The 14,314-nt window shown below is 42.8% G+C and overlaps 1 protein-coding gene across 3 annotated transcripts in view; it reads left to right on the forward strand.

The window, feature by feature from the left end:
• NLK (nemo like kinase) overlaps nucleotides 1-14,314 on the forward strand; it is a 38,460-nt gene that overhangs the window by 14,726 nt on the left and 9,420 nt on the right. For all 3 annotated transcript variants that reach the window (XM_017822707.1, XM_017822705.1, XM_017822706.1), the window contains 3 exons: nucleotides 8,134-8,263; nucleotides 8,785-8,840; nucleotides 13,795-13,901. In XM_017822707.1, the coding sequence (XP_017678196.1) occupies nucleotides 8,134-8,263; nucleotides 8,785-8,840; nucleotides 13,795-13,901 (293 nt within the window). The remainder of the gene's footprint in view (nucleotides 1-8,133; nucleotides 8,264-8,784; nucleotides 8,841-13,794; nucleotides 13,902-14,314) is intronic.

Consider the following 14,314-nt stretch of genomic DNA (forward strand, 5'->3'; position numbering starts at 1 on the left):
AGATTCTGTACCTCTAAAAAAGCCCAGCTCTCGAGAGCATGTGTTAGAAAGACTTGAATATTTGGAGTAACTTACAGGTTTTTTGAAGTGCTTTTGGGTATTTTTTGATTACTTTACAGTATTCCATGGAGTGTGTTGAGAAAACTTAATGAAATGCTGAGAATGCACATTGGTAGTAGTTAATTAAATTGCCTTTTTTTCTAATCTTCTTAAGTAACATATTTTCTGTTCAATATCTTTACAACACACACGAACTGTTCAAACACAAATTCCTGCATGCAAAACCTGCTTTACTTGCCTAAATATTAAGAAAATATTTAGCAGGTGGAATATATTTTTATAGATTCCAGATGTCTAAAAGCTTAAGAAGTTTTTACTTTTGTCTGTGAACACCTTCACCCAACTTTTATCAATCCATATCAGTTTGCCAGTGACTTCTTGTGTGTTTAATATCAAGTGGTCAGTTGTGGGAGCGAGTGCTGGAGCTGGAGCCAAACTCCTGCAGCTGATCCCCAAGGGTGGGTGAAATGGGGGAGATGATCTGTTGAGCTCTCCCCTCTGTCCCTACACTCTGTGTCACCCCAACTCGACTTGGCTGTCTGTGCCTCAAAGTTAAATCCAAGTGAAATCAAAGTTTTGCTCAGTAGTATCTCTTCAGCTCTCTTTTTCAGTTTGCTTTCATATCCTATCTCTCAAAATAAAGATTTTTTTTTTTTTACCCACTGTTAATATTTCATTTTAGGATCTTTGAAGTATTGCCAGCTGGAGGCTGCTGCAGAGCAGTAGTGACCTGAAAATCATTAACAGCACATCCAGTGCTTAAATAGCTTGAAAAATAACAGCTGTTCTTTTTGATAATGTCTTCTAACAATGAAACCTTATTTTCCCGTGCTTGTGTGCTAAAAATTCTGCTGTCAATACCAACTCTGCCCCAGTGGTTCATACTCTTCTATGGTGCAGCTACCGGGGCTTTTTGTAGGCAGTGGTTTGGAATTGTTTTGAAGTCCCCAAACTGCTGGTGTGAATAGGTGGTTACTCTTTGTCCATGCCAGTGTTTGTGTTACATGTGCCTCCTGGGCCCAGAATAGCTCCCTGGGGCAAGCAGATATTTAATGTAGCTCACAGGGAAGATAAGAAGAAATATCCTTAAAGTTGTGTCTCTGGCCACTGGGTGGGTGCAGGATCTACCTTTGGTCAGTGCTGTTCCTCACTCGGGTGGGCAGTCATCCTTGGATTTGGTGTTATCCTTGGATTCGGTGCTCATCCTTGGATCCAGTGTTCATCCTTGGATTTGGTGTTATCCTTGGATTCAGTGTTCATCCTTGGATCCAGTGTGCTTCTCTGACTCCTGCTTCTCTTTCAGCACCCATGATGCTGTGAATATCTGAGCTTTTATTCCCATTTTTATTCTTCCTCAGTGGGGAAAGGCCTTGTGCTGTAAGTTTAGAGCAGCTTTCTGGAGAGCAATAAAGTGAAGAGGCCTGGGCACTACTTTGCTGTAATATTTTCCTCCTTTTAATAATGTATCTGTGGGTGGCTTTTCCTTTAAAAATTATAGCTGAAGTGACTATGAATATCTCCCTTAAACGGGATTGTATCAGCTTTTGCATCTCTCAGACAATGCATGTACAGCCAGAGGGTAAAACCCATTATAATGCCAGGCTAATTGCATGAGTGTGTGTGCTAAAACTCTGTTGTTGAGAGAAATCCAACCAAAACAAAGCCTAGCTCCCTCCTGATGATCTGGCTCTGGTTGCTCCTGGAGGGGAGCCCAGGTCAGCTCCCTGCCAGGACAGGGCACAGTGGGCTCTGCCACACAGTGGGCTCTGGCAGACAGTGGGCTCTGACACACGGTGGGCTCTGACACACAGCATACTCTGGCTGGGCACAGCGAGGGAAGCCTGGAGTGACATTCCAAAGTCAGGGTCCTCAAATCAGGACACTGGTTGTGTACAGGGAGGCTCCACTTTGAGCTGGTTCTCTGCATTCACTGCTGGGGTGAGGCACCTCTAGAGAAGCAGTTCATGTGTTATCCAAGAGCCCTTGAAAAGAGATTAATTCCACCTCTCCCTCTCCTTATTCACTCTGCAGAGCTGGTGGGGCTGACTTAGATCCTCTTTGACATATGCTTAGGCTGCCATTGTTCCTGAACAAGCATCTGTCTGTCCTCCCTTTGTCTCAGGGCCTTGTTCCCTGCTCCCTGTGTCCCTGTGCCAGCACAGCTGTTTGCAGGCTGGAGCTGGCAGCAGCCATTCCCCAGGTCAGGGAGCCACACTTGGAGCTTTGGGCTGGAAAACTGACAGGCTGCTAAAGTTGGACAAAACCATTTAGCATTTGAATAATTTAACTTCCATTAGGAATTGTCACAGAGCCTTAAAATGTGTTTTATGTGTGCTGGTGAACACTGGTGGGTCACGAACCAGTGTGGGATGGTTCCAGATGGACTGTCCAGTCTGTGATCCGACACAGTGCTGCTGTTAATAGGCAGGGTCATTGGAGAGTCTGGAACGTCACCTTTGTCCTGTCTCAGTGGTGTGTGAGTCTCTGTAATGGCAAACTGGTAAAGCAGCTGCTTTCCTTTGCTTAAAAATTCAGTCTATGTGCTTTTTTCCTTCAGTAAGAAATCCACTGTTAAATGTGTATACATACACTCTTTTATTTTCTTAATGATTTCACACTTAGTGCTTGCTTTCCTCACCTCTGCCTCTGCTACCCGATAGTCCACTAGATGTTGTAGATCAGTTTTTGTCATGTTTTGGTAGGGCTCAGTGCCTGGCAGTGATTCTACAGAGAATAAGGTTCCGGGTGTCATGGCCTATTCCATGTGCAAATGTTATGTACCCAATCAAGCATTTCCCAGATAAGAGATTTGATAACTGCACACCCTTTCCGTGCCTTTCTGCTTTAGTCTTGGGAGTCTTTTGGGTTTGTGAATGTTCCTGAGATTTTTAATGTCATCCCATATTTTGAGATATGCCAAGCTGTGATTGATTGCAGCACCGTGTACTGAAGAAATGCTGTGTTGGTGTCACATGCCCTTGAGTATGAGCTGCGTTGTCAAACATGCCTGGGTGAGCAGCTGAAATGCTGGTGGGACCAGGGCGGTTACATGTCTCAGAGTAAGGCTTTCTGGAAAAGCCTGGGTGATTAAGAGTCAAGCAACTGAGGAAAAAAGTTCACTGACTAATAAGAAAAACTTGCAGAGTAATCCTGTTAAATCCCCCTCCTTCTGGTAAGTCCTGCTGTAAGTTTATAGGTGTTCTATATGTGAAGGCAGGCTCGCTTCCCCTGTAGAACAAACTCTCCCAGCAGTTTCCCACACCACCCCTGAGAACATTCTTTCATTATCTCGCTCCTGTGTAATAATTGCATGGAGCAGTCACAAACTTGTTTTTCTACCAGTTGAAACTACAGAACAATGTGTATGCCTTGACCTGGATTCGGGGAGAGAAAAAGTCACTGTTGGCGAAGTCTCCACCTTGAAAATTTGCCATCAGCAGGGCAGAGAGTTGCTAAAGGCTTATAATGCGTAATTGAAACGCCTGAATGCCCACAAGGATTCTTTGAGATAAGGATTGTCTTTGAAACATTTTAACTAGAGGTCTGGATTGTGTCATTAATCCCTTCTATAGTCCTATTACTTTTTAAAATTGTATTATTTCTGGCATGATTAGCCTGCAATGTAAGTAGAAGCTGCAGGTTTTGTAAAGCATCTTTTTTCTTGGTATGTTTCACGTCAGACTATTTTATAAACTTTTACTGTAGTTCTTAAATAAGACATGTATATGTATATTATGTATAATCAGCAAAACAAGAGGTTTCTGATGGCAGAAGAGAGGCCCTTCTGCACAGGGCACCCAGCTGCAGTTCAAGGGCTGCATTGGCAGGACCCAGGGCCTGCTCTGCTGCTGTGCTTGTGACCTGCTCCCCAGAACTCTCCGTGTGGCCCTTTGCCCCAGCCCTGTGCTGGCCCAGCTCTGTCACCTCGAGGGATGGGGGGCTCTGAGGGGGCTCTGGGGTGACTCCACTCGTGGTGTTTGGTGCCGGATCTGCCGGCTCCGGGTCGCTGTTCTGTGTCACTCCTAAAGGCTTGGTGACAGCTGAACTGTCTGCCTTCATATTCCCCCACACTTCCAAATTCTATTTATTAACTTATTTTTTGTCCCATATCTATATATAATTTTTGCTAAGTTATTTTTGGTTCAAATCTTGGTCTCTGATCTCCTTATCCCCAGCTACAGTTGGTGCTTAATAAGCGAACCCTTTGAGCCTTCAGTAGTATCTTGAAAGCCCAGCCTGTGCTGAGTGATGGATCACTCCTGCCTGCTGGGCCCTTTGCTGCGGGATTCACCCGGGCTGGAATGTCCTCACAAAGCAGAGGAGGGAATTGAAATGTGTTCTTCTGAGAGCAGCAGTAAGTAAAGCTGCCTTTCTAGCTGTTCTCTCAATTAGCTCCTAGGAGATTTTCCTGCTTTTCTAGTTTCTCTTGGGGATGTGTGACCCGATAGCATATTGCTATAAATAATGATTTTGCTAGTATCAAAGTAAGTACTGTACACAAACACAAAGCAACATTTTCAGCATCTTTTTTTGGATGCTGTAAATACCAGGGTTTCAAACAGGCTATTTTCTTTCTTCCTTTCTTGTTTCTGTTCTTTGGAATTCAGGCCTGACAGTTCTGATCTTCAGAACTTGGGCTGTTAGTTTTGTGCTGCCCCTTGAAGTGAAATTGCTGGTGAATGGTACAAAGCTCCCAAGGCAGGGAGGTGAGGGGCAGGGTGACATTGCTGCAGCTACTGGGGGAAAGAGCAGAGGAATTTCTTCCCAGCTGGATACTGCAGGTGAGCATCACTTGTCTGTAGAAGTGGGTTATTTAAGAGAAAAAGAGAAATTGGCCTTAAATGCAAATGCCCCAGCAACCCTGTTTAACTGCTTCCTCTATGGGACACTACCCCAGGGCACCAGGAAAAATGAATTGGTACTGGATGGAAGCATTTGGAAAAGCAGAGAACAGCCACACCAGGCCTGATGTGCACAGCTGAGGGGAACTTCAGCAGCTCTGCAACACGTTCAGCAATTTTTGAGTCTCAAAAAGGGTCCTACAACTAGAAAAAATGAGCATCAGTAAATCTGTGATAGTTCTCAACATAGATCAGACTTTTGTGTTATTTGATTACAGACCAACTGTTTTATCAAACCTTTCCCTGTCCCTGATGAGGCAGCAGGACAGCTCTGTCGTGGGAGGAGCATGAGAGCCCACAGGACACTGATCCCTGATTATGTTCTGACTGAACAGAATTTAGTATTCCCAGATAAATGTCTAAACTAAACTAAAGAAGTCTGGTACTTGGAGGTAGAAAGCGCTGACAGTTTTCCTAAGTGAGGCTCAGCATCAGGAAAATCTGAGAAACTGGGGAATCTGAGCTCAAAATCTTTGACTCTGTGCCTTCAGTCAGAGAGAAGAAGAAGAGGGATATCCATTCATATTTTTGGGGGTAGTGGTTGGAAGAATTTTCAGGCATGCATCAATTACTTTCCTATACATACAAGCTCTCTGAGATAATGTTTATTTTAAAATGTTTTCCTTTGTAAAACTTTTGATAAAGGAATTAGGAAGGGGGTTAGACAAAGTTCAGGCTAATACCAATAGGAAAAAAAATTATGCAGATTGTATTACTGTTAGTGTGTACTTAGCATTGATGTGAGAACTTTAATTAAGGCAACTGTGAGGTGCCTCATGGCTCTCTGCATAGCAGATATGAACTTACTTGACTGTGGATGGTCAACTTCCACGTCCCAAGATTTAGTTTCAATCTGAACTGGTTTTGGTAAAAGCTGACTGTTGATTCTGGTGTTTTATGCAGCCACCATCATTTTGTAGCAGAAAAGCTGCAGAAAATGAGTCCACCAAAAATCCCATTTTAGGTATTGTTTTGAAATGACCTCCACTTCAAACTTCCTGGTTTTCATTGGTTTATGGGAACTCCAGAGATGACTTTCTATGAATTGGATTCAGATTTTTAACTTTGAATATATTACTTTTGCAGTCTTGCCCCACTGCTATTCTGAATTGGAACGTTTCCCTCGGTTTGGACAGTGGCAGAGGAGTACTTCTGGTCTTGTAAAATAATGTATTAAGTTTCGGACCCTGCCTGGAAATGCAGAGTGTGCCCGAAACATGCCATAATACAACATAAAATAAATGCTGAGGAGTTTGAGTGTCATGTTTTTATAGCCAAGGTAGTCCTTCAGCTCTTGTGACTGTGCTGTCAAATAGAACATGCTGGTGTTCTGCCTGGGCATTACCAGTCCTTTGTGAGGAAGTGTCATGTTGTCAAAGGCCTCGGGCCTCACACCTGTGTGATACCTCAGTGTGTGATCACTGGGATCCTCTCCTGGAATTCTGCCCATCCAGGAATATCCTCCTGGCAGCAGCTGTGTGTGTGTGTGTGGTCAGCAACAGTGCGAGAGCTCCAATGGGAAAGAGAGTAAATCAGTACCATCTGCAGTGTCTTCAGGGAGGAGCTTTATGAATGAAATTTTACACCTTTGATTTTGGAGCAAATATATCTATTTAATGATAGCTTGTTTAATTCCCAGGACTCAGCACCTTTTACCTTGACTTTAGCAGGTTAGAGGTTTGGTGTCTTGCTGCCTTTTTTTTTTTTTCCTTTTAAAGCTGGTAAAACTTGGTGGGGGCCAGAAATCCTACCTCCTAAAGAGAAAATGCCTCTAATTAGCTGATCAGTGGTGCCTGACCTTGTGAGCTGTGGGAGCTCTGAGCTCCTGCTGGGATCACATTGATGTGAATTTGTGAGCCACTGCCTGGCCTGGCCCCTGTGTGTGTGTGTGTCCTTCAGACTCTGCCTCTGCTGGACCCTAAAGCCACAGGCCAGCCCAGAATGTGCTAAATGGTGCTGAATAATAACCTGGGTTTGCAGGTGTGTTCCCGAGGTCCCTGTGCCCTCTGGGTGCAGTCCCTGTGTGGTGGGAGGGATGTTTCAGTGTGGCCTGTGGGACTGCAGAGCTGTGTGAGCAGAGGCAAAGGTCCTGGAGAACATAGGGAATATATCATGGAATAGAAGACCTTTTCAGATTCCTTTTAGCCATTTCCCACCATACAAATAGTCTGACACCACCTTTCCCAAGTTGCCTCTGCCCCTTGGTTAAAACACGAATGTTAACATTTAACAGGTGTCTGGACGAGGTGCTGGGACTGAGCTGGTTTGTGTTTTGGAATCAGATGTGGCACTTGGAGCTAAGGGGACTAGTTGAACACTCCAGTCTCATTTTTTACTAAGATATTTAAGACAAAACGGATGTGAGACAGAAGAAGCTGCCTTGGATGTCCACTGTAGAGGAATTGCATGAGAGAGAGAAAAGCCAGGAACTTTTTGAGGACAGTGTAGTCATTGGGATACACAGCTGGGTGTAGATTCTTCTGTGGGTTCAGCATTGCACTGAGATTAAAGTTATTTTGGTCATCCCAGTAAAAATATGCATATACCTTGTTCTGTAGTGAGGTTTGAGAAGCTCACCTTAAAAACTGGGATTGGGAATTGAGGCACCATGATCTCCTTGCTCTAGTTTTATGGTTCTTATTATAAAATTCTATTTTCAGAATCTAATTATTTTAAATTAAAATACTTGCCATGTGCAAAGCACCTTATAATTTCTGAGCTACTATACTTGCATCCCATAAGTTCTGTGGGAGAAAGACCAGTATTACACCTGTTTTACATGTGTGAAAACTTAGATACCATGTGCTGTTGCTTCTCTAGATGTGAGGTGATTTGGTGATAACTAGTCTTACACTTGCCAATGTTCTGTCAGAACGGGATTGTTACGTGTTTTTCCCTCGTAGGAGAGGAAGAATAAAGCAATGGACACTGGTGTGTGACCACTGGAGAGCCTCTGAGGTGGCTGGGGGGTGAGGGATCCCAGTGGTGGCACACAGGCTCTGGGGACAGTGCTTAATGCCCTTGGATTAATGCTTTTTTCTCTAAACTTGTCTTCACCCTGTTTTGACTCCCTGTCTGAGTTGAGAATGCCAAGAACTCTAAAATATTCTTTTCTTATTTAGAAAAATTGTCTAGCAGGAGTATGTGATGTTCTAAATCTTTTATTCTGTAGGTCAGTAACAGATCCACGGGATGGAAAGAGAGTTGCACTCAAAAAGATGCCCAACGTCTTCCAAAATTTGGTCTCTTGTAAAAGGGTCTTCCGGGAGTTGAAGATGTTGTGTTTTTTTAAGCATGACAATGTAAGTAAATTCAAAGTAATTTTGAAATCTTTGATAAAACCTGAATGTAAAATGGAGCTCTCTGTAACTGAAATGTGTTTTCTTTTAAGTTGCAGAGTATCTAAAATGCTTTAAGAGCTCTCTAATTTTACAGTTATCAGCTTTTCTGGAAACTCAGATGTTACTGTTACTATAAAAATGAAATTATAAAGAATCGAAGGATATTCATAATTGCCCTTCCAAAATGTTTGCAAATGGACAGTGAATACAATTCTGCCCAGTCTTATTTCAGGCCTTAGATAGCAGTCAGGCTGCCCAGAGCTGTGCCAGCTGGGCACACTTTCAGTGCTGAGCTTTTTTATACTCCATCGCCCTCTGCCCTGTGTTGTTTATTGCTCTCTCATACCTGGTGAGACAGAACGTTGGTCTGTCTGTGGGGCAGAATAAAGCAAAGTCATGTAAGGAAGGTGCAGTCTGACTGTCTTTTTGAAAGGGATTTATTTTGACTGGAATAGGCCTTGACCTTGTGTGGTGTTTCCTAGGTACTCTCTGCCCTCGACATCCTCCAGCCTCCACACATTGACTATTTTGAAGAAATGTATCCTAAATATAAAAATAGAGCATCTTATTGAGGTATGTGTGATTTTCATTAGCTCAGAAACTGCCAGGGGTTGGTGGAACCTGTGGAGTGGAACTACAACACCCCTGAGCCTGTACCTGAACAGGTTTGTGTGAAGAGGTGAACCTGTATGGTGCAGAACTCTGAGTTGCTGTTGATTTTGGAGGTGAAATGGTGCAGGGCTGAACCCAAAGCTTTGACTCTGGAGGAGCCAGTCCGTGCAGGGACTGTGGGATTTACAGCAGCTCCTGCTGCTCCCAATGGGGATTCCCCCCAAATGTTTTTCTGAGAACGATATCCAGTAATTAACCTCCTCTCAGTTATTAGTGCCTAAAAATACTTTGTGGTGTTTTCAGAGAGCCCCACCTCCCCAGGCTTTGGAACCAGGACTTTTCAGAGAGGTTTCCTGGACCAGCAGGGCTGTGGCTCTCCTGGGTCAGCCCCTGCCCTGGCCAAGGAAAGCTCTCCCAGAGCTGTTTGTGCTGTGTGACGTGTCCCTGTGCACATGGACCTGCTGCCTGTGGGGAACTGTATTCCAACACTGAATTTGGGTAAAAAGCTTGACACGGGAATGTCACGTTTTGGTTTGGTTTTTTTCCTTTTTCAAACTTTGGGTTGTTTTCTATTTGTGGGGTTGGGAATTTCTGCTTTCTAAAATACTGAAAAGCGAGTGCTTGAGCTGGGTGGGCTCTGACTCTGGTGGGAAGAGAAGTTCTCTCCTACTCCCGTGGTTAGACTTGGGCATGTTGGTTTTAATTACTTGTGGGTCTTACCTCCTTTTTTGTATGACCTACTTTAAAATTAATGGGTGGGAAATTGTCATTATTTTTAGATAACCTGAACTTTGTGAAATATGGTTTGATCTATTTATATAATACCTTGAATTGATTGGTGAAGAAAGTAGGTATAATCAACCTGATGATTTTAACCAAAGTACAGCATGATTTACTGGTGGAGAAACACATCAATTGGTTGAAAGTATTGCTGTGCTGTACAGGGGCTTTTTCATATGAATTTAGATAAAGCTTTTAAATTTTTCTTTGATATTTCTTTCACGTGAAGAGCACATAAGTAGTGTTCAAAAACTGGAGTTTGGTTATGTGCACTAGTTCAATGCCCTCATTTAGAACAAGTCATATGAGTTATAAATCAGATCTAGGTTAAGGATTACTCCTTCTGTGTAATTGTACAATCAAGAATATTTAACTGGGATAAGCTTATTTTTGTGAGCTTAGCTACTGCCAGGTTTCGAATATAAAAGCAAAATGTTAGTTTCCTTCATGGCTAACTGATTTTAAGTCATTCTGACTAGTATTTTATGAGACTGTCCTTTTTTTATATTAGGTTTGATTTCTCAACTCTGATGTTGGTAATAGAAGACTATTTGCTTTGTGCAGTCTTCTTTCTCCTTTCTTTTGAAATAGTTGCACTAAGTGTACTAATGACCCCTGAATTCCTTAAAAGAATGAATCAATAGATGTTTTGATTTACAGCACAATTTTAATTGCCTGCTTACTGTACTATAAGGAGAACTTACTTCAGACTGGTTTGAAGGAAATCAGGTAATGATGTTCCATGTTTGAGGGTGTAGCTGTAAAAACTTCCTTTGTTGATCCACCAGAAGAGTTCCTGAAGGTGTCGTGGGGACATTCCATTTCTACAGCACGATATATTGAACAGTGATAAAAGTGTAAAGAGCTGGAGTTGGTACTACGGGATTTCCTTTCTTCTTTCTAAGGAGTTGTAGTGTCCTTTCTGGGGCAAAAAAATATAATAAAAGAATGACTAAAATGATATGAATGATGTGTTGCAAATGAGCTGGTAGAGTTCCTTTAAATTATTCAGCGTCTCACAGGTACCAGCAGGAATTACAAAGTGTGTTTTTTAAAGAGAACTAATTATAAAACTGACTTAAAACTTTAATGATAAAGTAAAAGATGTCTTAGGAAACTGGTGATGAATAAAGGAAGTTTAATCTAGTGAAATTTTTGTTTTAGAGTGAAAATTCTTTACAAACTCTTAGTTTGAGATATAATTTAAATATTTAATGAGATTTTAGATTGAAAATGTTTGTGAGCATTTAGAATCTTACAGGGTATTGATATTTTTGCCAATATCACCTAGGGCAAAAATGAATACATAAGAGACCATATATTATTCTGTGTGTCTGTCTTGAGAAAATACATGAAAAAGTGATTGTTAGTGAATTTTACGGTTTTTCATGTTCATTTTTAAGTTTGTCATTAAGCTGAAGTTCAGGGCTTGTCCCTGCAATCATCAGTTTGCCTTGGTGGAGCAGGAGTGCAATCCCTGGTATCCAAACCTGGCCAGTATTTTGGTTCTGTCATCCACCTGTTTCCCAGGTGGGCTCACCCAGCTTTAAACACATCAGATATAAAGGTGCATTGTGACTGTTGAATTTTTCTTGAGCATCTAAAAATTCTTTCATTACACTGAACATAACTGTTAGTTCTTGACTGAACTGGCTTGGCAGCAGTAGGTTTATGGTTGGACTCTGATCTTAAAGGTCTTTCCCACCCTAAATGATTCTGTGATTTATAGCTCTTTTTTCCAATTACAAAGTCTTCCACAGATTGTAATACTGAATTTAGCAACTGCAGATCCATGGATGTTATTCAAACTTTCTATAGTAACTTTTGGAAAACTTTTCCCAATAAAGGGAGTATCAGAAGCAGCTGAAAAGACACCCCTTTTATCAGTCTGTTAGACTGACTGGAAAAGATTTTAATACCAGTAAAAGCAAAGATGTGCAGCAATTCCTGCCCATTGATCTCGTGAAGAGGTGAAAGAACTATTTTCTGATGGATTAGGAAGTAAATCCCTCATATTTGTAGGGTGGAGGAGGGCAGAGAGGAACAGGGAGGGTTTGGTTCCTCCAGGCAGTGACAGGGACAGGGACAGGGACAGGGACAGGGACAGGGACAGCACTGCTCAGCCTGGGGAGGTTCCCCTGCTCCAGCACAGACCAGCTGAGCAGGGTTAGTTTGTGAGGCTGGAGAATTGAGTTCTGAGGTGTGCAGAGGTGGAACAAAGAAGGGTCCAAGCCATGCAGGGAGCATCCCATCACCGAGGGCACTTCATCCCTTTCCAGAATGGTTCTGTGGCTTTGTAACATTTACCAACTCAGCAGGTCCCAGCCAGCAGAGCAGGTGAAGTCCTTTTGTGCCGTGCATTTGCTTTGATAATCACTCTGAAGCAAACCGGTACATTTGTAGTTCTAATTTTATGCAGCCACTTAACTAATTACTGCTGTCAGGAGCAATCTTTCCCTGGCAGTGACACCCGTGTGTCCCAGCTCCAGGGGCCACCCAGCGCTGGTGTTGGGTGGGTGGGCTGAGCGCAGGTACCTGTGGGAGCAGGGGCTGGAGCCCCACTGGGGCTGGGGGTTTGTGCTGCAGCAGGGGCTGGAGCCCCACCAGGGTTGGGGGTTTGTGCTGCAGCAGGGGCTGGAGCCCCACCAGGGTTGGGGGTTTGTGCTGCAGCAGGGGCTGGGTGAAGCCCTGGCCCCGTTGTCACAGCAGAACATCCGCGGGCGCTGCTCAGGCAGCTCCTCAGAGCCCTCATCAAATTATCCCCAGACAATAATCAGGTCGCTGCTCTGGGGTTAATGGCACCTCGGAGCCCTGTCAAGGGCTTTATTTAATGCGCCCCAGACCTGGAGTGGTGCAGGTGCCATTTCAGGCCCTCATTTAATTTAAGCTGCTTTAGTTGGCATGGCAACTAGTTGAGACATCTGGGAGACATTATGCTTGGGATTGAGGTTTAGGAGGATTTGTGGCGTGGCAAAACAAAAATCTTATCGTAATAAAGTGCAGAGTAATGCTTTTGGGTTTTTTAAAATATTTTGCATTAAATTGAATGTAAGGATTTGTTGCAGCTGTAAGGTAAACCCCGAATTTTAAAAGCCTGGTATAAATATTTAAGAGGGTCTTTGCTACAGGAAAAGAAAAATTAGAGGATTACAAATTATGGCGCTGCAGGGATGGTTTTTTTCTTTATGAATTCTTTATGAACGCAATTTTAATTTTTTCTCCCTCAAAAAGTTGGCAATATTTAATTTATAAAATGAATTTTTGTGTGGTGTGCTGATGGCAGCTGAACTGTTTGGCCAATGGGGATTTGGCTGGAGAGGGTTGGCAGAGCAACAGATGGAAGTAGAACATTGACTAGGTAGAAATGAAAGAAAATTTGATACCTTGTTGTAGAGTTTAACACTTTACCTCCTTCAGCCACAAATGTAATAATATCAGGGACTCTTGTTTGAAATATGACTGCTGAACTAAGCTTTTAAAGCAGGAGTTATTTTAATTAATGCATGTAGTGCCCCAGTATTTGTTGTGATGATTTCTGTTACAACTCCAAGCAGTTCTGGTTGGGATTTGTGGGCAGGTGTGTACAATGCTTGGGCAGTGACAGGGTGGGCACTGGGTACATGTAGGGAAGGGGGTGGATTTTCAAAACTCCACATTCCTGCCTGGGACCCTCCTGAAGGTGCTTTGGATGAGGACTGGCACCTGCTCCTTGGGCTGCTGGAACTGTGTCCACTGTGAGGATGCTCCTGCAGTTGTGTGGAATTTGTGGCTTACCAACCTTAAGGAAAAATTTAAAGGTTTCCAGATGCCATTAATTATATAAACTTCTTTTGTTCTGTTTTCTGAGCTGTAGTTTGGCTTTGGAATAACTTTGTACAACCACCTTAATGCAAACACTGTGACTGACTAATCTGTTTTCTTCCACAACTCCTTTTTTATTTTCGTTCTTGTAACAGTTTGGAGGCTTGACCTCTGGAGCAGCTTTTATTCTCTTTAACTCAATAGTTCTGACCTGTAAGAGCTCAAATAAGTAGGAGTTAGTAAATGTTTCAGGAGCTTCTGTGCCGGATGTTCTGCTTTTCCTTGACCAATGACTGAAGATATGTTGTCACTGAGTTGATGCAGAGTGACCTCCATAAGATTATCGTCTCTCCTCAGCCACTCAGCTCGGATCATGTCAAAGTTTTTCTTTACCAGATTTTAAGAGGTAACTTTTCTTCTTGTAAATGTAAAGAAAAGTCCATAGTAGTAGTATCTTTTCCGTTTCTTAATGTTTGTTCTCAAGGCATCCTCGTCTTGAATGAGTTTCCCATGGAAACTTCTTTTAATTTCATATTTGAATAAATAGAAAGCATACATCACTGTAGCTACAAGAGCATGGCAGCACTGCTGCTTTCCAGCATAGTCAGGGGGAAAGAATCAAGGCTTTTAGAATCAAGGCACAGAAAGGACACCTGGACTGAGCCAAGTCAGTAAATATGTGTGACTGTACCCACCTAAGGTCAAAATTGTTTCTGAAAACCAGAGCAGTAAGAGGTGTGTGCCAAAATTCCAGTGTGAGGATTAGCAGAGTATTCATGCCACCACCAGGGAGATGATGTTTTGCTTTTGATTTGTTTT

This window comes from Lepidothrix coronata, unplaced genomic scaffold (genome assembly GCF_001604755.1).
Source record: "Lepidothrix coronata isolate B3197 unplaced genomic scaffold, Lepidothrix_coronata-1.0 Scaffold99, whole genome shotgun sequence".
NCBI classification, from domain to species: domain Eukaryota; kingdom Metazoa; phylum Chordata; class Aves; order Passeriformes; family Pipridae; genus Lepidothrix; species Lepidothrix coronata.